General features: G+C 33.3%; 1 protein-coding gene across 2 annotated transcripts in view; it reads left to right on the top strand.

The window, feature by feature from the left end:
• The window catches only part of LOC149419546 (uncharacterized), a 118,305-nt gene that overhangs the window by 38,509 nt on the left and 51,918 nt on the right, over window positions 1-27,878 (top strand). For both annotated transcript variants that reach the window (XM_089638378.1, XM_089638379.1), the window contains exons 3-4: window positions 10,428-10,631; window positions 13,726-13,886. In XM_089638378.1, coding sequence (XP_089494504.1) covers window positions 10,428-10,631; window positions 13,726-13,886 — 365 coding nt within the window. The remainder of the gene's footprint in view (window positions 1-10,427; window positions 10,632-13,725; window positions 13,887-27,878) is intronic.

Below are 27,878 nucleotides of genomic sequence, written 5' to 3' on the forward strand. Positions count from 1 at the left end.
ACTCGGTCATTGGGACCTAATTATTATACCTCATTTTTGTCGATCTATAAATAAAAATCGGAAATGTTTAACCGAGACACTATCTAGGTTACAAACCTTGTTCGCGCAATATATATGGGATTGTTAGGTATGCATCCACAGGCTTAAAGGACAAGTGTAATGTCAATACCAAATCCTGCAAATGTCCTACCTACCCTTTTACCCATCCCAAAATGTCACCATATTAAAAATATTGTTGCGACACATGTAAAATCTGACAAGTGGTGTCAGTTGCTTATCAGAGTTTGGAGTGATAATTAATATCAGACAGGGCGGTTATACATATATTTTGTGAAGTGAAATCAACTAATACTCCTGGAGACGTGTGATAGTCATCAACGGGTGAGTCCATCTTTCCTGCTTTCCAATCTGGGCTTATCTTGTGCTCCAGAAGCCCAGATTTATACCTTTGATTATTGCACTGTCCATCGGGTTTGTCGGATGCATATATCGTCCCATACCTATCATTCGGAGTAGTTTGGGACTGGTCCTTTGGGCGTGTGGCATATCACACCACCTCTAAAATATATAGTGGAGTCGCAGCTTCGCGACACCATTTTTGGTTCTTTCGAGCCGGATTACCAACGGGGTATTTAAAATTAACATATTTAAAGTTATAAATAAATATTATTTCCTCTTTATACTTTGTTAATTTGTATGTACTAGGTTGCATTTGTAATTATTGTTGTGTTTAAATTCCTACATACAATTAATCATGGCGACTAGCGATAGTACTCAGGATATTAAAATCAAGTTAGTAGAATCGAAGATTAATTTGATGCATAATCGTGTTAATGAATTATACGAGAAAGCGAAAAGTATTGCGGACAGGGAGACGAGAAGTTCGGAGGATTTTCTTAAACAAACGGTTAATATAGCTACATATTATGCACAATTTAACACATTTTGTGATGAATTTCATACACTTCAGTTGAAAAAGGATTCAAATTACAATATGAATTTCGATTTATGGAGTAAATTCGAAAATAAGTACTGTTTTGTAGTTTCTATACGCGAAAGCATTATAGCAAAGCAAGATTCATCACGTGATCGACAGAAGTTAAATAATTCACCATTAATTAAGCTCCCACCGATCGAGATGCCATCGTTCGATGGTAATCAAGAGAATTGGTCGATATTTTATGAAGCTTTTAAATTAAACATTCACTCAAATGAAAATTTGAATACGTCGCAAAAGATGCAATATCTGATAGGGAAACTCCAAGGAAAGGCGTTATCAGTTTTTGCGGGAATACTTCCGAACGAACAAAATTATTTTTTAATTTGGGAAGCTCTCGAAAAGAAATATCAGGACAAACGCGTGCTAGGTACCTTTTATCTGAACAATATTTTGAATTTAAAATTATTGGCACCTAGTAACCCAAATGAGTTAAATAATTTTATTGAACGGTTTGCGTCTTCCATAGCTGCACTCAAGGAATTAGGTATTGATGACCTAACCGATTTTATAATATTACATATTGCACTGAAAAAAATAGATATACAGTTGGTGCAAAATTTCGAAATGTCTATACGGGAGAAAGCTATACCTACATATACCGATTTAATAGAATACATTCGGTCGCATGTCAAAATCCTAGAACGAACTGGGCAAAATGATAATAAAGTTGTTAATAATAAAAACAAAGTTACGCATTCATTCGCTGTGGTCGAACCGAAGTCAAGTAATAATAATCGTAATAGGTGCCGGAAATGTAATCATTCTGATCATGTTGAATTGTTTAAATGTGAACAATTTAACGAATTAAGACCAAATGCTCGCTTTCAGTTTGTGAAATTAAATAATTTATGTGTAAACTGCTTAAGCGATAAACATAAAACTGTGAAATGTCCATCTAAATCGGATTGTAGAATTTGTAAAAAACGACATCACACCGCTCTGCATTTTGAGAGCACGGTGAATACTGAAAGTCAATCGAAAAACGAAGCCATTACATTAATAGCGCGTAATAATAAACATTATAATAATTTTTCTGCGGGTAATATAGCTACGAATGTACTACTGTCAACCGCGCAGTTATTTGCTTATGACAATAAAAATAATCAAGTAACCGTAAGGTGTTTAATTGATTGCGCCTCGCAACAAAATTTAATCAGTTTAAACACTTGTAATGAATTAAATCTTAAAATAATTCCTTTAAATAATTCAGTAGTTAAAAGTGTTGGTTCAGTAGAGACACCAATATTGGGACACGTTGCGTTAAAAATTAAATCCCGCGTTTCAGAAGATACTTATAAAATTAGTCTATTAGTTGTCGATAAAATAACTGATAAGCTTCCTACACAACATGTTGACACAAAGTCATGTGAGCATTTAGTGGGTTTAAACTTAGCGGATGAATCCTGGAACGTTCCATCCGATGTTGATATCTTATTAGGTGCACAGTTATTTCCATATATTCTGCTGGGGAATAAGGTTTTATCTAAACATAATACGAATGCACCACCGGCTATACAGACAGTATTCGGGTATATTGTAATGGGTGAAATACCTACGTGTACGCCGGAGGTTTCGTGGACGTTCGGCCCCATAACCAATGTAGATTTATATAATGCGTTATCCAAGTTTTGGACGATGGAAGACATGCCTATTAAGTCGTTGATGAGTGCTGAAGATGCAGAATGTGAGAAAATGTACCTCGAGTCAGTCCAACGGGATGAATCGGGAAGGTATATTGTATCTTTACCGTTTAAGATAGATCCTAATAATTTAGGTGATTCGCGCCGTGTCGCGCAGCGTCGATATGAATATTTAGAACGGAAATTTAATACGTCGCCAGAATTGCATTGCAGTTATAATGAAGTAGTTTCTGAATATCTGGAAAAGGGATATATGAGGGTTGAAGTTCCGTCTTCATCTAATATTGATGAGGGATATTTCATTCCCCATCACGCAGTAATTCGTAAAGATAAATCAACAACTAAAACTCGTGTTGTATTAGATGCAAGTACAAAGACCAGTTCAGGGTTGTCACTTAATGATATTTTGTATACAGGTCCAAATTTGCAATCTAATTTATTTACACTTTTAATTAAATTTCGCTTATTCGCTGTAGCATTAACCGCAGATGTTAAGCAAATGTATCTACGTATAATGGTAACGGAAAGCCATCGAAAATATCAAAAAATTCTCTATAGATTTCACAAAGATGAACAAATTGGAGTTTATCAATTTAATTCACTCGCGTTTGGGTTGAACTGTTCACCATTTCTAGCAATGCGAACTATACGGCAGCTAGCGAGCGATGAAAGAAATCGTTATCCGAAAGCGGCGGAAGTTGCAATTAATGATTTATATATGGACGATTTTGTATATTCTGTAAATACTATAAGTGAAGGCATCACTTTGGCTACAGATTTAATGGCGATGTTCAAGTGTGGAGGATTTGAATTAGTCAAATGGTCGAGTAATTCTCCTCATTTACTGGCCCAATTACCAGAGTCGCACCGCGCGACAATGGATTTTTCGGATAAATGTAGCATTTTAGGATTAAAATGGGATCCGATATCTGATTGTTTTCGATTTATGATATGTCCGACGGAGGAAAAAACAATATGTAAAAGATCAATTCTTTCCACAATAGCTCGTTTATTCGATGTATTAGGTTTGGTTGCTCCGGTAATTTTATATGCCAAATTACTTTTACAAGAGCTGTGGTTAGAGAAAGTAGGATGGGACGAAGAACTACCCCAAAGTATTGTTAATAGATATGTCAAATTCAAGGAAGAATTACCGATGCTTTCTAATTTAAATTTACCTCGATATTTGGGAGTAAAGGAGGACTGCACGATAAATATTATCGCCTTCGCAGATGCGAGTATGAAAGCGTACGGTTGTGTAATATACCTTCATGTAACGGATAAGGGTGGCAACACTACAATGAATTTGATATGTTCTAAATCCAAGGTGGCCCCTCTGAAAACAGTGTCGCTCGCTCGATTGGAATTATGCGCTGCGCTTATTTTATCTAGACTCGTTAGATCTATTATAGATACTTATAGAAATCGCGTTTCGATAAACGATATATTTGCTTTTTCAGATTCAAAAATAGCACTTTCTTGGATTCACTCGTCCCCGCACCGGTGGCAAACTTTTGTAGCTAATCGAGTTAGTGAAATTCAGGAAAATTTACCCGCAAAACATTTTTATCACATAGATGGCGTTACCAATCCTAGTGATTGTTTATCACGAGGACTACTGCCTGCTCAGCTGGTCGATCATTCTCTTTGGTGGCACGGTCCGCCCTGGGCTGCGAACCCAGTATCCGAGTGGCCTGTCGAAAGATTTTCCCCCTCACGAGAGGAGGAGAATACTTTGGAATTGAAAAAATCGCATACATTTACGATAACGTCAATAGAGGAAAATTCTCCGATATATAATCTCGCTTTAAAAATTTCCTCATGGCCAAAACTGCTGAGAATTGTGGTATATATTTTACGATTTATGCGAAAGTTATCACGCTCAACAGTTATAAATTCCACGGAATTAAACATTGCTGAAATGAATGTATTAAAAGCTTTACAGAATAGGTATTTTAGTGCCGATATACAATTAATACAGAGGGATAAATTATGCTCACCTTCAAGCCGAAAACTAAACCCGTTCCTAGATCATAATGGCTTGTTACGTATAGGTGGTAGATTAACAAACGCGAATATACCTTTTGAAAACAAACATCCAGTACTTTTGCCAAGACAGGATCATATTGTCGATATAATTATAGACTTTCACCATCGTGTGAATTGTCATACTGGTGCACATCTCCTTATGTCAATAATTAGACAGCGTTATTGGATCTTATCGGGGAGAAATCTAATACGCAAAAGAGTACATGCTTGTAATTTCTGTTTTAAAACTGCACCTTCTAATATTATACCGCTAATGGCAGATTTACCTACAGCTAGAGTTCAGGAAGCAAAGGCATTTACACATACGGGTGTAGATTTTGCCGGACCAATAAATATAACCCTTTCTAGGCGTCGTGGGGTAAAAAGTCAAAAGGCATATATATGTCTATTTATTTGTTTAACAACGAAGGCTATACATATGGAAGTGGTATCAGATCTAAGCACGGACAATTTTTTAAACGCATTTAAGCGTTTTCTATCCAGACGCGGACCGGTTTCGTGTATGTACAGTGACAATGCGACAAATTTCATAGGCGCAAAGAATTGTCTGGATGACTTATATAATTTTTTAGAGGCAAATTCAACTAAAGAAGTTCTTCGCAATGAATTTAACAATCGGAGAATTGAATGGAAGACGATTCCACCCCGCGCTCCTCACTTTGGAGGATTATGGGAGTCAAATATTAAATGCATTAAATCGCATCTGTATAGGGTTGTGGGTACTCAACTTTTATGTTATGAAGAGCTTCTCACAGTTCTGACACAAATAGAGGCTGTACTTAATTCACGGCCATTATGTTTATTAAGCAATTCTCATTATCCAGAAGCTCTTACTCCGGCTCATTTTCTGATGTCTACCCCGATTCAGCATCTACCTGCTTATGATTTGACTAATGAACGCATTAGTCTACTGAAAAGGAAAGAGCTTTTGGACCACCTCGTTCAATCTTATTGGAAGAAGTGGCATATAGAGTATCTTCACTCTCTGCAGATGAGAAAAAAATGGAATAGTCCCGCGAATAACATTCTAGTAGGTACCATAGTATTGGTGCATCAAGAGGATGCGCCTCCACTTTATTGGCCGGTGGGCGTTGTTGAGGAGGTGTTCCCTGGTAAAGACGGAGTGGTTCGTGTCGCACGCGTAAGGACCCCTTCCGGGAACTTTAAACGACCAGTCGTAAAATTGTGTCCTTTGCCTACACAATAATTATTATTTCTTTATTTCATTATTTTATAAATTTTCGTTTTAACTTTGCAATATTAATAGCGTATTGATAAGAATATTTATATTTCATCTTTCGTTTTACATTTAACTTTTTACTTTATTTGAAAGTACTTAAAATTTCGGAAGGTACTTTCAACGCCGGGAGAATGTTCGCGCAATATATATGGGATTGTTAGGTATGCATCCACAGGCTTAAAGGACAAGTGTAATGTCAATACCAAATCCTGCAAATGTCCTACCTACCCTTTTACCCATCCCAAAATGTCACCATATTAAAAATATTGTTGCGACACATGTAAAATCTGACAAGTGGTGTCAGTTGCTTATCAGAGTTTGGAGTGATAATTAATATCAGACAGGGCGGTTATACATATATTTTGTGAAGTGAAATCAACTAATACTCCTGGAGACGTGTGATAGTCATCAACGGGTGAGTCCATCTTTCCTGCTTTCCAATCTGGGCTTATCTTGTGCTCCAGAAGCCCAGATTTATACCTTTGATTATTGCACTGTCCATCGGGTTTGTCGGATGCATATATCGTCCCATACCTATCATTCGGAGTAGTTTGGGACTGGTCCTTTGGGCGTGTGGCATATCACACCACTTCTAAAATATATAGTGGAGTTGCAGCTTCGCGACACCAAACCTATTATTTAGAAATTTGTAATCATTCAAAAAGATAGCTGCCAAAAATATAGGAAAATTAGTTGGAAGATAATATTGTTAATTCAGAATTTGAAATAAGTTATCGACAAAAATGACGTATAACAATGGCCGAGTGGTTAGCGACGTTTTCCCGGTAAGATAGTAATTCTAGGTTCGATTCCCAATTGATACCGTTGCCTTTTTTTCTGTGTCTTGTTCTTTTTCATGTTTCATTTAGAATCATCATTGTTTTCTTAATTGTTTTATATTCTTCTTCAATATAAATTAGTTAAAAATGTAATACAAATCAGAAAAAACAGATTTATATAAATTTTGTAATTGGCAATGTCAACATTTCCCTCAAATATTTATGTTTCATAATATATCTTTGTGTACTTTCCTGTCGTTTTGTTCACATCGCTTTTTTTTAAATACTCGACTAGCAGATACTAATATATTGAAAACTGGTAACAAGTTTCTGTCAAATATTGTAAGTGGCCTTCACTGTGTGCTTAGCAGATATTTTTTAGTAAATTCTAAAACAAAACGTTTGTTTGTTTTTTTTTTTTTTTTTTTTTTTTTTTTTTTTTTTTTTTTTTTTCGTAGGAAGCAATCACTTCGTGGTTAGACATATTATATTAAATCAAATAAAACACTTTGTTTATTAACCACGACTTTATTATTATTACATCTACCGGTTTCGCTACGGTCGAGCTTCATCAGGATGTGAAATATAACTAAAAACTAAGACAGAGGTGATGCATATTTATAGGAAAACAGAGGGAGACAGAATATAATACATTATAAAAGTGGGAGGAGTCAAATATTACATAGGCATAGTGAATTGAAGATATATAATAACAATTAACATTTTTACATGAATTATACATATAATAATACATTTTAGATATTAAACCTGCCTTTTATACAAACAATACCCTAGGAAAATTTTTGATTAATACTAAAGACAAGGATGACATACTAAGCCATTCGGGTATTTATAAACTCAACTGTAGTGATTGTCCCGCCTTTTATATAGGTAAAACATCGCGCAATGTAAACACCAGAGTGAAGGAACATGTACGGTGTTTAAATGGTAAAGGTTTTTCGGAACTTGCCAACCACTTAATATCAGCAGACCATAGATTTGATAAAATAACAGGTACTAGCCTCTTACATAAAAATAGTATAGGCATTAGGTTAGACAATTTAGAATCATTAGAAATCAGGAAATCTATAAACAGTAACTTATCAGACCATTTATTAAATACACAAGTTAATTTATCTAATCAAAAAAACACATTCTATAGTCCTATATTTAACTTGTTTCCCAGAATCCTTTCCACTCTTAAATAATAAGTTTATGCTTTTTCTTATGTCTTTAAAATGTATTATTATATGTATAATTCATGTAAAAATGTTAATTGTTATTATATATCTTCAATTCACTATGCCTATGTAATATTTGACTCCTCCCACTTTTATAATGTATTATATTCTGTCTCCCTCTGTTTTCCTATAAATATGCATCACCTCTGTCTTAGTTTTTAGTTATATTTCACATCCTGATGAAGCTCGACCGTAGCGAAACCGGTAGATGTAATAATAATAAAGTCGTGGTTAATAAACAAAGTGTTTTATTTGATTTAATACAAAACGTTTGTAATTAGTATTTTAAAACATGAAAGTTTTTTTAACTTCCAAACTTCAAAGGAAAATAATGAATGCATTTTCATTAAACTGAATGAATGAATGAACTCGTAGCCTTCATGCAATGTTAACCACCTATTTATAAAATATGACGTTTAATAAATATCTCCCAGTGGGCAAGTTGGTTAAGACGCCTGTACCGGGAAGACAAGAGATCCTGGGTTCGATACCAAATTGTGACCGTTATCTTTTAATTTTTCTGTGTTTTGTTCTGTTTCATGTTTCATTGGCATTTATCAGTAGTATCTCCTTCTTCATAGATATATTATCTACCACTTAATTGTAATAAGGTGTAATAAATGTTTGTTAATTACAAACAAAGAACATTTACAAGAAACTGTTCATGTTTATTTTTATTAATATTAACATAGTTACTACACATTGCTCTGTAATTACTTTTGTAGTTCTTTGAGTACTTATTTTTTACTCTAGTTAGTATATACAATTATTGAATTCTTTTGTGCAACAAAACGATCTTTGCTAACTTCTATTGTACCTGCTCATATTGTTCAAACTCAGCTTATTATGTAATGTCCTATACACTTATTATTGTACTCCTGAACAACTTACCTATAAAAATGTAAAAGTCTTCAAGGCGTGAATAAATAAATAAATTAAATAAACGAAAAATACGTATAGTAATTAAATTGTATTACCAAGAATTTAACTTGGCAAAAAGCATACAAAAATCGTCGTATTCGTTGTTACGTTGATTTCCTATAAAAGGTCAACGGCGCGGCGCGCGATTAAAAAAATTACATTGAAAATCGAAAGTCAGGGTTAGGATTGAAGCAGTTGTAATTGGTAACTAAACTTTACTACATAATAATTTAGTAGTGTGGAAGGTGGGATGTTGTGTTGATAGGCACTACGTGACTGCCACTACTGTAGACTACGTGTTCTGAGAACTATATACGGGTACGGTGTCTTAATTCTAACTAGAACTAGACATACCTGTTTTAAACTTATTGCGTTTACTAACTTGTACTTTAAACTTGTTCTGGCATATTTACTTCCATAGACTGTTGGCCAAACGTGCATTGTGTTTATATATTAAGAACACTTAAGTAAATAAAATATGCAGCCTTCAAGCATATGCCTCAATCCCCAGCGAGGATTAAATATAGAGGTTTTGTTAATTTTAATAATACTCATATCAATGGAAAATTGTAAGCAATCAGCAATTTAGGGTAAACAGTTAAAACCACACGAACAGAAGAGATTTGATTCGCTCAATTAGAAGAGCGGTTGCCCTAATATTAAAAGATGTAAAAGTAATCAGGGTTCAAGTGCTACTTAGTTTCATTACCATTACTTTGGCTTTTATAACAAATCAGCACAGACCCGTGTAAAATCACGGGATACGATTATTGCAATTTTGTTAAAGTTAACTTTCTATTAAAATATTACATTATAGGTAGGTAACTACTTACTTTATAGCTTGTCTGAATTTTTCACTCAATCACAAGAACACAACAAAATCAAAAAGAAAACAAAATCAAAGTAAAATAATAAAAAAATAGAAGACACAATAAAACACAAACCCTTAAACAAAAAACAATGTCAAAACGAAATAAAGTGGAAACTAGACACTCCACCATAGATATCGAATATTATACACAAAATTTTTATAGCATGAAATAACAGTAAACTAATAAACTGAATATGAAACAATATTAGTAAAATGTGTTACATACAATATTATAGAAACTAGAACAATACTACATATAAGACATATCACTAAAACTACATAACCAAAGCTACTATAATTTGTTGGGTTCAACAAAGTGCTGGTATAGATTACACTTAATTCTATAAATGCAGTCAGTAAATGTATCAATATTACCATTAGTAAAATTACCAAAAGTACTTTTTGTAATTCTTTTTTTTTTTAAATGTTTAACTGTATTTTTAAAAAATGAATAAATAAATAAAATAATTTCCAAAATCGTTACGTTCTCTAATAATTGTGTTATCTCACTACGGCGCTAGTATCTTAGCACAGAGCTTATTTTTAAATACACTATAATTTTAAAAACAACGAAAATAAAAAAAAATATATTTTTTATAAATAGGAACATTCAAATTTTTATATTTTCTCGTGAATCACACAGCTTTACCAGCAACCCTAACTAACCGTTGTATTATTTTTTTTAGGTCCTGTCTTCCCTGGACGGTGGTCGTGCTGGCGACTTTGCAGCTTTGTACGGGACAATCTTCTCTGCGGCCGCACGCTTACGCGCTGGGAGAATACGCCGCTAGCGCCGCGCCGCCCGAACTGCGTCGGAGCGTGAGCGCCGCTCTACAGGCCGAGCGGCACGCGCCCAACAGGACGCCCAGCGTGCGCTACGGGAAGGATAGGTAACATATCTTTATGACTGTTGACGTCGGCACCATTAGGTTTACATTTTTTGTTAAAGGACATACTAATTACAGTTTGAGAGGCGGATATGGGTACCGCCGCCCATTCATTGGATAACCGACGCGCCTCTGCCGTAGGTCACTCCAGGTCATACACTACGGTTGGTAACTGAGTTCACGGGGTGAGGTTTACTAAGGTCTTCGCGACTTGAAGGGGGAAAAAAACACATTTAAAAAAAATAACATTCGTTCATTTTATTGATTTTTTTCATAATCTTTCTTTTTTCTTTCTCTCCGTAATTTGAATTGAATAACATCACTTCATTTTATTATCATTATTGATACCTATTCCATGTAATGTAAACCTAGGTAGCATTTAATAAAAACACCCTTTTATTGCTTTAAGTGCACGAAGAAAACTTACTGATTTGAAATACTATTCATTTATTAAAAATCTGGTCAAATTATTAGTTTTCCTGTTAAAACGGGACTGTAGGCCTTTAACAAATGATTTGACAAAGTTCATAACAGATTATCAGTAAAGCACAAATATATAATGAGGTAGTCGAAACACGTGTTCTTCAAAATAAAAATAGTTTCACTTCTCGTACATTATATTTATTCGGACAAGGCCACCTGCTTTGAGCACGTGTTCAGTTATATTTTGAATGACTAATGTCACATTTTTATCAGTATCTTAATTAAAAAAGCCAAGTTTTTCTCTGTGTAGATGCACCTTATAAGAACTATTTTATGTTATTTGTTATTAATTAGATTTACCCTTTGATTAATATAATAATTTGGTAGTTTGGTTGGGTATTTTGACGTCAAATCTAAATTTAAGTTTTGTATGAAAAAGGCTGCCCAGCCGTTCCTCTCAGTCCAAATGGTAGAAGACTACAGTTGTTAGTTAAAGTAATAAATTCGGTGTGTAAATATCAATTTAAAAAAATAACCTCGAACCGTCTACATTACGTGTTACATTATCAGATAACAAAACCTTTTCATAGCAAGGTGTAAAATTTGTTTTCCCACAGACAGTAATTCATCATGCTTCAGGTACCCCGCTGCTCTTTGATCGATACATCAAATCACGAACTTTTAATATCCTAACAGAGCACCATCACTAATATGCCAAAAAACAGTATTCGTTTAACCTTAACAATTTCAGGGACATAACCCCTCAGGGTTCTGGCATTTTCTGTCAGAGTATTTCCGCTTAATGAATCCAAATAAACGGAATATCTATGAAAGCATCCGAAAACTTAAAACTGTTTTAGACAGGTGATGAAATAAGCTTTCAATTTTTATATTTAGAAATAATCTTAATAACTTAAATTACTGATAACGAATAAAAATCAAAACACTCAAATTTTATTAGACATGTATTAAATGTAATTTTAATGTATTAAAACATGTTATTGTCGCTTTATTTTTGTTGTTGTTGCTTTTTTATACTGATGGGCATAAGGGCTTATTTGGCGTATTTCACTATCAATTATTTGCATTTTATTTTGATAGCAATCGACATTAGATGGGTGACTTATACGCACTGTAATAGCCTCATCAGAATCATATACATAAAGCTGAGCATAGAAACGTATTTCACCTTCAACTTCTATACTTCTGGAAGTCAGATGATAAACCTCACCAGATTTTTTTTTAAATATGGACCATTACCTGGGATGTTAGCTATTTTTCACTCCAAATGAGGCAAATGCACTAGAACTGTTGTATTGACAAATAAAATTCCTAATGTTCTTAGATTGACTACAATCTCCTGTCAATAATGCATTAAGTGCTGGATGATAAGCTGAAACTTGAGGTATTATTTTTTCATTGTGACAGCAAGAATGTAAAAGTTTACCTTTTTCAACTGCGAAATGAACGATGCAATGCTCGATTGTACACTCTTACTTCTTAGCACATAATTATTGATAAGAGCACACTTCAAGAATGCACTCCTTCTATTTCTTGTTTCATATAAAAAGTTGCATAAATTTTTCTCAAATTGCGGTCACAAAGGCACATTTAATTTCTTATATGGTTAACTTCTAGATTTGAATATAAATTTCTCTTTCGAACATCGGGCAGATAATATTCCTCACCATGACAGTAGGGAGACAGAACGATTTATATGAGACATATATAAGCTGTTCCCAAAAGCGAACAAATTAGCCCGAGGGGTTAAGAAAATAAAAAAAAATCATGGAAACTATCGTTTGTACTTCCGTAGACAAATTTTCGACCGACGCTTTTGGTTCGGCCTTGTAAGAGTTGTATTAATTTGATTTCATTGTAGCTATTTTAATGGGTTCATTAACGTCTATATTTGGTCATTCACGTCCTAGTAAAAAATCATCTGCATTGTTTGAATGAATAGCTAAACGCAAATGGGACAAGTTGTGAATCATGGGAAAATGATTAAATGGAGAAAATGATTAAAGCGAATTGCAAGAAACGTGTTGTCTACTCACTAACCTTAAGAATGAATAATTTATTGATTTCAATGTAAGGAATGTTCTCAGTCAATCAGTATAAATGCGGTATAATCAAACATACTATTTAATAAAAATAAAAACACTTATTTCGTGTAAAACTACGAATTTTTAATTTTAAATTAATTTATTTACAGACCGGTTTCGCTTTGCTCAAGCATCATCAGGGTACAAATTAACAGCCTATTAAATCTCTAGTATTAATTTGTACCCCGATGATGCTTGAGAAAATCGAAACCGGTCAATAACTATAATAACTTAAAAAATTATACCTTACTATCATTATCATAAGTCATAATCACGTAAAAACGTGGCTTATATTTTGCTACTAATTAAAAAATTTGATTTATTTTTTATTTTCTTCTTAGGTTTGTCAACAGTGATTCATATCAAAGCTCTCGCAAATACAATTACATTCATTAAAGATGGTTGATACTATCACTAATTACAGACAAACACAACATTGATGACATAATGGATAATAAGCTTCAAAATAAAAAAAATTAAAAATGTGATCCCTTTATTTTTGATGAATTTCACAAATTGTTGACTTGTTGAAGTACTGTGGTGTAATATTGAGTGTTTTCCCTGTCCAGAGTGGCCAGCACCGGTCCGCCCTGCGAGGCGGAGGGCGGGCCGCCCTGCCCGCCCAGCAAGTACCGCAGCCCCACGGGGGAGTGCAATAACGTCAAACACCGCTCCTGGGCCAACCGCGGAGACACCTTCCTGCGTCTCGTCAGCCCAGACTACGCTGATGGTGAGCCAATTTACTTTATTTCTGTGTTGGACAGTTCAAATGTAACTAATTCTAAATTGTACTGACGATTTGATGATACTTGAAACCTAACCTAACACAGCCTCACCGTTTCGGCAATCTTTGTCTATACCTATTTCATATTTATAGATAAAGTACCTTATCTATTTATATATGTTTATCTATTTATCGGTACCTATATTTTTCTTCTATATATCTGCATATCTATCTATCTTCTATCTAGCTGTCTATCTAGCTATCTATATTTCCGTCTATCTATCTTTCTGTATATCTACATGAGTATCTTATTTTTGTCTGTATATCTTTATAACTATCTGTGTATCTTTATATCGGTCTATCTATCTATCTATATCTATATTTTAAGAAAGAGTGTCTGTATCGGGCGTCCGCGTGGCTTTTTTAAAGCTTTATTCCGAGATTGATGAAAATTTTCACACCTGATCTTCAAAATAAGAGAACGGTTACTGTCCACATCTGATTTCGAAATGCTCTGTGTAAAGCCCTGAAGAACTTCAGCTAGCAATATATAAAGAAGATTGTATCGGTGTGTGTTTGTTTTTTTACACAAATCTACAATTTTATAGATTGATGAAATTTTACCTAATTGACCTTCAAAATGATAGGAAGATCACTGTTCTCACCCCATCCTCATCTCAAGCATAATTTTGAAACTTCTTGATTAAATTTTTCACAATTGATGTAAGAAACTTTGATTTTTCAAAATCTCCACTTAACCCCGGGCATCGCCGGGTACATCAACTGTTAAGTATAATGAAAACATGGGACGACTAAATTAGTCGTTCCATTTATCTAGCTTCCTTACAGTGCATTCCTTATTTGTGAGCCTTCTGGTGTTCAGCTTTGGCCTGCATCAAATATCTCCTTTTATTTGGCTTCTTGATTCTCTTATGATGACTGGTCTCAAGTATATCATTTACTCGTTCGTGCATTCACTGAACTGAAAGAAAGTTTTACTGGGAAATCTACGTTGTTTTCTTCCGTAGTATTTTCATTTAAAAAATTACCTTGTATTAACCACATATGATATATTTATTTTAATAAAACCCACTTGCGTAATATTTTACTTTGGTTAGGTAACACCAATTTTTTCCGTATCATTTTATATTATCAATTCATTGGAATTTCTCAAAATATAGTGTTCGATCCAAAAGAGAAGAGTTTCTAAGTATCATTCTGATTAAATTTATCGTTCCTTTAAATGGATTTATCTATATTTAATCACCATTCCTAAGTAACCGGTTGTTTCCAATAAAAATATAAATTGGAACTGATTGTATGAAAAATTCAAGCGATTAAATACCCTTCCTATAGTATAATACTTAAACAAAAATATATTTTAATTGTCATTTTCAAAATTGGTACTGTTGTGTCAAGGATTCAGACTATCCAGTGATTTTTCAAGGGGCTGCAGTCAAATAATAAATGCCGTTATATCACTGGCTCCAGTCCGACGGTTCGTTAAAAACCCTGTATCTTCAATTATTAAAAACCATACAAATTTATCGTGAATTTTATAAATCAATTGTCGTTGATCTAATCATAAAATCACGTTTTCCCATGACATTACTGATCAACTGTATAAAATAAAACATAATGTTGTAATAGTAAACAGGTTTGTCTTATCATCACTAAGTAAATCTAACTGTTGGTAAACAAATATTCACGATAAATCAATGTTAATTATTATCATTGTTAGTAATATTTAAATAAATAAATAATTCATCACAAATAAGTCAAAACACTCTTCGTGATTATGTAATCCTTCTTCCTACTATTGCACAAAGCGGACATTGTTCAAACCATTTACAAATCTCCCTACAAGATACCTTGAATTCTAATAATGTTGATTGTTAAACGGAATTTGTTTTTATTATCACGATAACTCCTTGATTTTTATATACCTCGAAACACGACAAGATTGCTTCATTTGACTACAATCAACAATGGAATCTTCACACTCAAATTAGAATCACCGAAAATCAAACATTCGCGTCTTGCAAGACTTGAAAACTATTAATAATTTTATCATTGTTCCATCTTATATTCGTCTTAAAAATAATGTTATTAAAATGGCAGAATTAATGATTGCATAAAACAACGATTTTTCGTTTAATTTACAGGAATTATTCAATAATATTATCGATGAAATTAAGAATAAATGGCGTTGTTGTATCCGAAACTTACGAATAGCTTACGAATTATAAATTTAGATAAACATGAAGACGGACTGTAAATAAACTAAACGAAATTAAATGAATTTTGCTGTAATTTGGTGAAAGTAAGTGAAAGAATGAACAAGGTATAGAATGAATGAATGATGACCAAACATTAACACTGTATCTCTACGAAAGAGTATACAACACAATCACAATATAGTGAGTTCCATCGCGATATCTCGAGGTAATTATCGGCACAACAAAACGAATCAATATTTAAAACGATGTTACGCCCTTCCAAGATAGTTAACTTCCTTCTTTTTACTTTTCAACGAGATTATGTACACGAAAAATACCAACAGCTGTCTTCCAAGGTAATTTCAATCCTTCTTCTATTTCAAAACAAATGAACTCGATTCTGCACTATTTTCTTGCCATTGTTCCAAATTGTAAATGCTTTTTTAGCATGGTTTGGGAGCGGTAAGAACTGGACAATGACAGCATATTCTTATTTCAAAATCAAACAGGGGTAACATTCAATTCAAAATAAGTGCTCACCGCTTATTCAGTGAGCGGTTTAAAAAATCTTTTTTATTATCGAATCCTAAATTAAAATTCGTCTATTGAAATGCATTCCAAAGTAATCGACTAAATGTCATAATATCCGCGTCCTTTATTTAAAATTTGCACAAGGTTTTAAAAACAGTCCTTGAAGATTTTTTTTCTTTTGTATAACTAGAATCAATAATAAATATTGCAACTGTAGTATTTTTCATTTGCAATACAATAGTATAATTTGTATCAAGTCAATATATTATATAAAGCTAACAAGCGCGGCCGTGGTTGTATAATATAGATACCTATAATTTTTTTAGCAATTATTTTAATTTCTTTCCGGGTTGGTCGGTGTTTTCTCACAGTAATTGGTAAAAAAATAAATGAACCAGAATTTGAAGTTACTTTTTTAACTTTTTTTTAAAAAAATGCGCAATTTGATTTTATTTAATAAATTTTTGTTGTTTTATTAAAAAATAATATATAGTATATTTGCGACACGTTCCAGAGTGGAATATACTTTCAGTATCTCTCAGTTTGGCCGTGTTTGGAGACCAGAACTGAATATCCAGGTACTTCTCCTCTCTACATTAATTGGGGATGCTATCACTAGTTCCAGACGGTTGGGAGAAGTTGGGACTCTAGGGCAGTTTCACATAAAAAATAATAATAAACAAGTTCTGCCTTGTAATTAATATTACGCGTGATAGCTGTTTCACCTTCCGAAGGCATTATCTAACTGTTTACCAAAATTATACCCGGATAAAATTACACATGGAGAGATCTTACTCCTACTGGATAAAAATACGCCAACAAATAAGTATAAATTATAGAGTGTTGAGTGTACGCTAAATAAATTTCTTATTTTAGGTTTTGTTATGATATTTGGCGTACTTAATTCCAGTAGGTGTATTTCCTTCCATATGTAACTGAAATAGTGTAATATTAGCATGTATAATATAATATATTACCAGTAATATTATTCATTCCAGTCACTTGACACATCTTAAGCCTCAACAAAAAGTTTTTTGTAATATATATAGTAGGAGAAATTTTTGCAATTCTTTTGTGAAATTACCATGTAAGTACATAACTAAATTTTTAAAATTATGTAAATATGTTCATAAATATTCGTATTTCGATTCAAATGAGAAATGATTATTCTTCAACTTTCTCTTTTTTTGTTCTTGAAATAGCCAGTTACTGCCCCACTTTCCTCTTTCCCATCCCCTTCCCCTCCTCACTAGCTTCAGCTTCACAAAATATCCCGATTAGGGATGCCAGTCTCACTGGATCCAGAAGGTTGGAACTCTTATGCGGTTTCACAATTTAAAAAAAAAATAAAAATTATTAGCCCCACAACCAAATCACTGTAATACTTTTGGCCGTGAACATCTCAAATTATATCAGTCCTGGCTACATTTAGAAGCGGAGATTCGAGGATAAAAGTTTTTTTTTTCATTTTCTAGATTCTTATTTTCCATGAAGTGATGAATTATTTAAATTTACTGAATTTAAAGTTACTTTTCTTTATACAAATAGAACGGCCTCATATGCGCATCTCAAATTTTACCTCATATTGGTGTTTAAAGTGCTACCTAGCTATTATAGACTTAGAGGCCTGTATTTTCTTGGTAGGGAAAAAATTGTTTCCTAAAAAATCCTTCTAAAATTGCATGTTTTGCATCATCATCAGCCCAGAGGAATAAATGTAAGACACAGCCACCTTTAGTTAGCTAGAAAATAAATGAACGAGTTGAAACGTTTGACTCAAAGATATCAGAAAACAACAATCTTGTATTCTAATATCTATGGTTTTTTTTTTGAAAATCACAAACATCTTAAAAATTAGGAAACGCCGCTGATCAATCTACATAATACCATCCTTAAAATGCAAAATCTTGATTTTCTTACACTGCTGAATTTCATAAATATTTAGCGATCCAGTCATTAACATAAAAAAGTAAATAATTAACATAAAACAGTATGGACCGTATACTGCATCCAATGGTCGCTGTTGACATCATCCAAAGATTTACTAGAGAATCAGCATGTCTAAATCATCTGGCATTTGGCGCTTAGCAATACAAAGGCAGTTCTATGCAGATAAGGTATTCTTGAAGGACATTGGAGTCGTGGTAGTATAACTACTTAATAAAATATAGGTCAATAATCTGTAAGAATCAATTGGTTGTATTCTGTTTCAAAATAAATTGTAGAACTCGTTGTTGTAAAGTCGGACATCACGGTTGTTGTTATTTTTCTATGGGAGATTCTGATCTTGCTAATCTGATTGCTAATTCTTGGCAATGTAAATCAGATGCTAGGCCATTTCAAGAGTCAGAATAATAGAAGAGTAAGTATGAGACATTGTATGAATGTGAATGAGGCAATGCGAGTTTGCCAAGACAGAGCTGTTTGGCGGTCCTGCGTCCTGGTTCCTGCGGGGAAACGGCGTGATGATGTTAGTTAGTTAGTTAGCAATAAGCAAGATAAATAGTCATTTTTTTTAAATGATAGAAACCTTGGTTCCATTTTTTTAACATATATAACTAATGACCATACTCTCGGTATATTAAATATTTGTACCTTGTATTTAATAAAATATCTGGTTTTTAAATTTATTCTGATGCCATGGCTAACAATGACCAGTTTTCGATTCTCCAAAATTGTGACATTAATGTGCATAATTAGCATTAATACTTATTAAAATTGCTGATTTATTAAAAATCTCTTCAAATTAAAGTTAATCCTGGTAAAAACGGGACTGCAAGCCGCTTCCTGATAAAGTGCAAATTCATTATAAAATCGGAACACGTGTTCACGCACATGCTTTGTCTTAATAATATTTCATGACAAAATGCAAAAATGTTTGTATTTTTATGAACACGTGTTCGGACATCGTGATAAAACAAATCATTCGTTAATGGCCTACTAATAATTATTAGAGATTCTTAATAATTTAGCAATATTTTTGTCAGTAAGTTTCCTCCGTATAATAAAACATAGACATACCTTATTGTATCATTATATCGTTTTCGTGATGATGAAAAAAGTACTTTCGCAAATGTGTGAATCCAACAACTTAAAATCAAAAATACAGTTGTTTCTTGGTTTACCCAAAAATTGACTCCTGTGTGGAGTCAATGTAAAAAAGAAAACCCCTGTGGGAATCCCGTAGTTGACTTGGCCCACTTTTTGGAAGTAACTATGCGACCACAGTTTGTATTCGAATCGTTGTCAGCGTAATTTGACTATTGTAATTACTAAAGCATGTCCAAACTACACTTTCCACACGTTTTACAAATGCCTGCGTTTTCACACATCCAATAAACAATTATTATGTACAGACCAAAACACAACACAATCAATTATTGCAAATGGCAATCCATTCACCAAAGTTGTGCAAAACCGAATGCGTTAAATAACCTAAGATAAGACAATTATTGTGAGACTATTTAAATTTTTAATGAACCGAAATCTTTATCAATCCTATTCTGAAAGATTTGCGAAATCGTTTAAAATGAAACGAATTTGTTAACCGTACTGAAAAGGAATTATTTTAGTTAGTAATCTTGTTTTAACTAATTGAATTTTGCAACAACTCCATTTTGTTTTTTAAGATCTTTAACTGGTATTGCTCAGTAAAAGATTACACATACTCATACTTACAATTCCGACTAAATTTGGTTTCACTGGCGAATTGTTACGTGAGTTACGGACAACGGATCATGAACTAATGATAAAACAAAAATTTCTGATGATTTATTCGTCTCTGCGTCATCACTGAGGACTGGAATATTTTTAAATATTGTTTTATTGGAAATATTTAAATGTCAAAAGATACATATGCTGTAAAATTTGAATATATATAATTTTAATTGAAACCACGACCACCGGCTTGCTAGTCGAGAGCTTTACCCCTCGACCACAGAGGCCATTAAGGCATTTCAAGCAACGTTTTGATTCTGAATGGCGGTCTTTCACCAGGGCGATACTGAGATATTGATGACTTTAACTGTAGTGCGACTTATATAATAAGTTGCCAAATCCTATGATAATAATTCACAAGTGACAATGGTATCAGGGGCGCAACTGACGGTCAGCATTTCAACAAATGCTGACTGACAGTTACATCTTTACCCTACGGGCTTGCCGGACACGAGCCCAGAGCCCCAGGCCCGTGGGGCCCCCGAAACTCATGCCCATAGGCAGGGCAGTCTAGAGGGGGGTTCAGGTTTCAGGAATCTGTGAAAATGGTGCACATTGAGGACACAAATATTTTATCAAATTTTCCATAGGAAGGGGCCAATTTCTCGGAGGGGGGCCGACTTGTTACCAAAATGGAACATTGAGAATTGGAACATTGGAAAAAAATATAACCGAAAAATTTTGCTTGTGAAACAATGAAGGACTTAGCCAGCATTTGATTGTACTCGCGATGCCTGGTTGGGAATCAGACGCATTTGTCTATTCAGCTACCATCCGGTCAAGTTGATATGTTTTAAATATCTCCATTTTAAACAATACTGAAAGATTTCTACTAAGAAAATACTAAAGAATTTCCGTCTAAATATTGTTGAAAACGACTTTCCGAAAAATAAAAATCAGAAGAATGTATTTGTTTGCCCTCCGAACTGGAAAACAATTCGCTTGCTGTGCTTTTTCCGTGTCTTGGTGAATGTATTAATTCATATTCTCTCCCTATCCACCACTGAATGCAATACTTATATTAATTTATTTTAATTAAATTTAGACTAAATTCGAACGTTGCTTTTTGTAAGGCACACAACATTTATGATAAAATTTCTTCGATATAATGACACACATCGTAGCAGCAAAATAATATGAGTATGTAGGAGTAACGAACCGATACCACTTGAAATAATAAGTCTAACATGGAAATGTCATCATCTAGGAAACGTCTCTGGCTGACATACATTATATTGCACGACAACAGAGTTATTGTTTCTTTTTCATGATTGACACATCATGCCTCTAATGAGAGAAAGAAATGTACCTACTCCTCTTCAAAAATAACTATGTACTAGCAGATGAAAACCCGCTGCAGCGGTTTTAAAACTTTAACGGTTGTTTTTGAAAATAATAGACGGCGCCACTTCCGTTTGCAACAATCCTAAACTGTACAGTCATTGGAAATAAACCACAAAATCATTAATTAATTAATTAATTTTAAAAATATTTTAAAAACCACATTAAAAGAAGATCTTAAATGGAAGTTTCTTTCCGAAATTGAATGAAAAATTATCTCAAAATTAATTTGAGGAGAATATCGTTCGTAGCTATCTACTCATTTCTACCTAGTCACCAAACACAACTAAAGGATTTTAAAACAACGCTTCGATACAGAATGGTGGTCTTGCACCAGGGCGCGTATTTTCTGTTTCCGTGTTCAGCAGGACGCAAGTACTGCCTTGAAACACGCACGGGTTTGTTACGCTAATTCTATTTCTAAAGTCGTGTTTAATTCGAGGCGCGCGCCCTCCAATGGTGAACGGGTGTATAATTACCATGCGCATTGATTGCGTGCGTTTGCGTTGCAACGATTGGGGGACGATTAAGTTAAGAAATAAAATTAGCGTAACAAACCTGCCTCTCATTGAACACGGAAAGGGAAATACGCCACCAAGGCGATACTGAGTGTTTATACCACTCTGGAACGTACGGCACACACTATGTTTATTTCTGAAACAGCAAAAACAAAAACAAAAAAGCAAAAATATCAATTTGACGGCGATTTAAGGCAAGAAGTCGTATTGATTTTTCCATGTTTTCCGCAGTCGAGTATCAAAACTAGAAATGACATCTCTTAATTTCTTCTCAGCTTCGTAATTCTAACGTCATATGTCTTGAACCTTGCAATTAAGTAGATTAATCAATGTCAACATGATCTAGCAAGTGAAAAAATTCTAGGTAAATTATCTCTTGAACTGCTTCGACCTCCAAGCGATGTATGTTATTAATAATTCGCATATAGATGGATGTTATAACATATTAATAGGAAACAATGCGTTTATTTTGTACAGCAACGGTAATATTATTTGTGCAAACCTTAACCTTGTAACTACGTAATATAATGCAGTGCTTTATATAGCAGCAAAATCTCCTAATACACATCAGTCACATTATCCCAGTGCACATCACTTTTAAAAAATATAAGAATTTTTCTCTGACATAAATATTTCAAGAGTCAGAGATGGTGCATACACGCGAGTAAGTACTCAATGTCAAGTTGAAACATATTATTAAACTACGTGCGACACTTGCAAAAAAGAGCCAATTCAGTAATGAAACCAAATTAATTAAGAGTAATTATAGTAGTTCTAACTTGTCTAAAACAGGAATCCATTATATGTGTGATTTATACGAAAAGAAAACTTATGATGCCAATTTGCATAAGATTTTCGGATCCTATGCCCAGAATGGCCGATGAAATTGGTTGTCTGTTCAATGCGGAATTTCGATATCTGAAAAAGTGCTAAGCAAATTTTTCAGATGTAAGGTTAAATTGAGCTTATTCCTCGCACATGAACACCCACAAAATAACCCTTCTTAATTATTTTTGTAATCGAAGGCGTACCCAAAATCTAGTACATATGCCACTTTGTTTATTTGTGTTTCAATTTTATACGATTTTAGAGGCAAGTTTGGCAATTATTTGTGATCTCATCGCAAATACTAAAAAAAATATTTCTGTTTTCAATTTTCAAATATAATGAAAAATAAAATTACAAATATAAATTATTGACAAAAACTATTTTGATGGGTTTAAATTTAATTTTCAAACGACCGATTTACGTTGAAACACAAATTTGTCGTAAACAAATTGAAAATTCCGACACAAAAAAACGCCTTTTTTACTATGTTTAATTTTTAATTTAAATATCATTATATTTACATAGTAGATTGGGAAAGATTATTTTTTCAATAATTATCATTAACACTCAAAAAATTGTCAAGGTTGCCTCTAAAATCGTGAAAAATTGAATTCTTGAAAGGCCTATGTTTTCTTATTTAAGACACTAATAAATAAAGCAAAACATATCCTTACTAGATATTTTCTATACCTTTTTATTAAAAAATTAATTCTCAAGTATAAGCCTCAAATCCAAATTTAAGTTTTGTATGAAGAAAGTCTCGCAGTCGTTTCTCTTATATAGTTTATCATTGAAGACAATAATAGCGACTCTCAAACTAAAATTTGTAAAAGAAAAAAATACTGTCGCATCTAGGCATTGAACTCAGTATCTCAGCCCTACTGAGGCTTTGCTATAACCTATATTCAATCCCGTATTCAATTCCTATATGCGACTGTATCTTTTTCTGATTTTTCTGATTTACTCATTAAGTTATTTCAAAAATAAAATTATATTATTTATGATTGTTTTTTAGTTTAGAAAAAATATTTTTTTTGTTAATATTCATTTAAATACTAAGCGACCTGAGTTGATTAATTAGTCAAGCTTGCGAGATCCTTAAGTCCAATAAACATGATATGAAAAGAATGTAAATTTCGTTGCTGTATTTTTAGTATTTTTTGTCCAATGGACCCAAAGGTCAACAGTTGACTATTTTTGTTTTCGGTGAATTCTTGAGTGTCCTGGCAAGTGACGTGCAAAAACCAGCTTATTATCTCGAGTAGCATTTTAGATAATCTCAAAGATTAAAAAATAATAATAATTGTATGTTGACGGTCATTCCTAATATATTATTATTGTAACTAAAAATGCTAAGTGAGTCGAACAAGTTTCCTTTCGCGCCGTAGTTTAACTGGTTATTCACTGATTTTATTTTGAATTCAAATTGTCAATTATTTCGAACGCATTTTTTTTTTTTTATGTATTTTAGACAGAGTCCTGTTTTAACTTACTTTAACTAATCGATAGTTTTGCATATCGTCTTTTAATATTCTTTTGTTACGTTCCGGTTCCCGCTATAAATGGTGGCCGTTTTAAACGCAGCACCTGAGTGGTCGAGGGGTAAGGCTCTCGACCAGCAAGCCGAAGGTGCACAAGTAAATTTTATTTGATTGATTTGTATTATTTCACAATTTATTCATTTAAATAATATAAGGTATATTTGCGACACGTTCCAGAGTGGAAGGTACTCTCAGTATCGCCCTGGTGTAAGACCACCATTCAGAATTGAAACATTGATTGAAATGGTTTTAGCCGTATTTGGTGACCAGATCTGAATAGCCAGGTACTTCCATCAACCTCACAACATACCCCAATTGGGGATAGTATACACTATTGTCTCACTGGCTCCAGCGAGCAGTTGGGACTCATGTGCGGTATTCGCATTTAAAAAAATAATAATTAAAAAACACCCGCAAAAAATTTCTTTGCATATTAGAAGCAATTCTGAGGAAATACTTATGGTAGATTAAATACTACTTTAACAAAAGAATATGATCCTATTCTTTGGTAAAACGGTACCTACAATTTATAAAATCATCAGTTTGCAAAAAACAAGTAAATTTTTACGAAAATAAAAAAGCCAACGCACAGCGAAAATTTAGCGTCAATGATCCCGTAAATATTAATTTTACCGGTTAATGGTTCCGTAAATATTAATTTTACGGGTTAATGGTTGCGTAAATATTAATTTTACGGGTTAATGGTTCCGTAAATATTAATTTTACGGGTTAATGGTTCCGTAAATATTAATTATTCAATTGTAATCGATCGTTGAATCGTCGTGTTTATTAACTAAGCGGGTAGGTATTTAAAAATATAATAATAATAGTCATGTTAGCCTCACAGAAGCTGTGTCAACCTATTTACAAATCTTTTGATATCGGAGGAGATTTTAATTACTATTTATTAAAAAATAGAAAATTAGAAACATACTCTTTTTTGACGCGATGTCTGCAGATCACAAAACTACTAGTTAGTGATCATTTAATAAGCAGTGGTAGCTTATCGTTACTAATAAATCATTGATGATGCTTTCTAATACCAATTGATGATGATCACAAATGATGATGGCATACTAACCCCAGGGCTGGGACCGCATCATCACTGAGAACTGCTGACTAACAGACTTTACACCTTTAAATTAGGTCAACTCCAAATGATTTTGCCAATTTGTACTCTACAAGTCAATAACTCTGAAGATGTAAAACAATAGAATTGTATTGTAGGCTTCTCCGTGTGCCGAAATTAAATGTAATGTTCTTTTATTCTAGGTAAAATTATCGACAATTTTTTTTTTTTTTATGTAAAACCGCAAAAGAGTCCCAACTTTCTGGTGTCAGTGAGACCATGCCATCCCCATTATAATTATATGCTTGATTGAGGCTCCATTGAAGCCATAGTCAAGTTAAGTTAGGCTCACAGAAGCTGTGTAAACTGCACAGTGCCCGCAGATACTTTAATAGTACACAAATACTGACCATTTACAAATCCCAAGTGCGGCCCAATGTCGAATTTGGCTGTCACCTCTAGTCCGGAGCCCCAAAATACCTGAAAAAACTCTTGACTCTGTGCAGAAACGAGCGGTCCATTTGGTAGATTCCCCTATCTGTGTTCCTGCCTTCTACAACACTCTACTTCCTCTCCTCAAATAGTCCCTCCACAGTCCCCAGAAATAACGCCGTACGGAAGATTATTTTCCTCGGGGACTCCTGTGTGGAGTTATTGCAAAAAATATATTAATAACACTATTCAGGTAGACTTCAAGCAATACTCCGAGGTAGATTATTAAGTTTATTAAACTGAGTACAAGATTACGTATACGTCTTGACTAGCTAGCAGCTGAGGTGGAATATAGCGATCTACCTTATGCATTCGTATTTATAACTGTCACCTATCAACCACGTAGACTGAGATATGTGTGCATTAAATGTGACATGTCATAACATTGAGATAAATAAAATATTAGCAAAACAAAATAATCTTGGTTTAGCTCTACTTCATAAAGTCGTTAATTTAATAATATACTTGAAACGATAACCTCAAGCTGATATTCCTGTTAATTAATTATTAATCATAATACAAGCATTTATTTTTCATAATGTTTTATTGATTCACCAGCTCCATTATAAAAGTGCATTTCGTTGCCCTGAACGCAATACCAGATCTAATACCTTATTTTACACACAATATTTCAAATCAAAATACGCATCTAACTCTTTATTCGGACGTATTTACAAATCTTAATACCCTGAGATATAGATATTTTTCACAATGTACTTAAATCAAAACTATAATTTCTGTATTGTTTATCAATTGGATTCCCCTATCACTGGGCCCTTTTTACACGGTTTCGAAATAACACGGTGCTACATTCCTTGCATTTACTTACTACCCAGTATGTACAGTGTCAATGTGATTTGCCCGCTTGTGTAACTCATTACCAAGAGTATACAAATAACTCATGACTTATAGAAAAACAGTCACAGAGATAAATCCAATAATCACGAAAATTAGAAACACAGGATATCTCGAGTGATGAAATCAAAAACGTACCAAATGTGTGTTAACTGGTTCTTCTATTATCTGATAGTAGGTAATAGTGAATAATCTTTGTTACGATTATTAACATACAATAAACAACAAGTAATTTTATTTTTTGATATCTCGAATTTATATTTATATAAACACAATATTTTTCTTCTACTTTTTTGACACAATTTTTTTTTACACGGAACATTACATTTTTTACATTGCGTGGAACGTATCCACCGTGTAAAAAGGGATTCCCATGTATTTTTTTGTACTTATATTATGTAATATACTTCTTTCTAATCTGTAACCATAAATACATTTTTGTAAATGGAACTTCACTGGCTTTTGTTACATTAACTATTAAATGTATAATGAATTCATATGTATAACTGTGTTTTATAAACTTTTTTTTAAACTTAAATACAAATAATAACAAAGGAAGTAAGATATAATTTGCTTAATGATGAAAGCGTATGTTCCCTTCAACAACATTTAAATGTCATGTGCTATTACATATGCTTGTTCTGACATATGGTAACCTCTATTGGACTCCATTGAACATTTCTGTAAAGAAAGCATGTCCAACATATATTTGGGATGGAATTTCATTTGTTAAGCAAACATGACCGTGATGAATTGTGTACTCGATAGCTACGAGTATGCCTTCATCAGAGGAGCATTGTTAAACACTCGTGGGTGGGTAACCATAACCTGATGGTATCCATTTCGTAATGGGATAAATTAATAAATACTAAAGATGGGTTATTTCA

The sequence above is a fragment of the Hesperophylax consimilis genome, chromosome 12, assembly GCF_061612785.1.
Source record: "Hesperophylax consimilis isolate HC1 chromosome 12, BYU_Hcon_1.0, whole genome shotgun sequence".
Taxonomy (NCBI): Eukaryota; Metazoa; Arthropoda; class Insecta; order Trichoptera; family Limnephilidae; genus Hesperophylax; species Hesperophylax consimilis.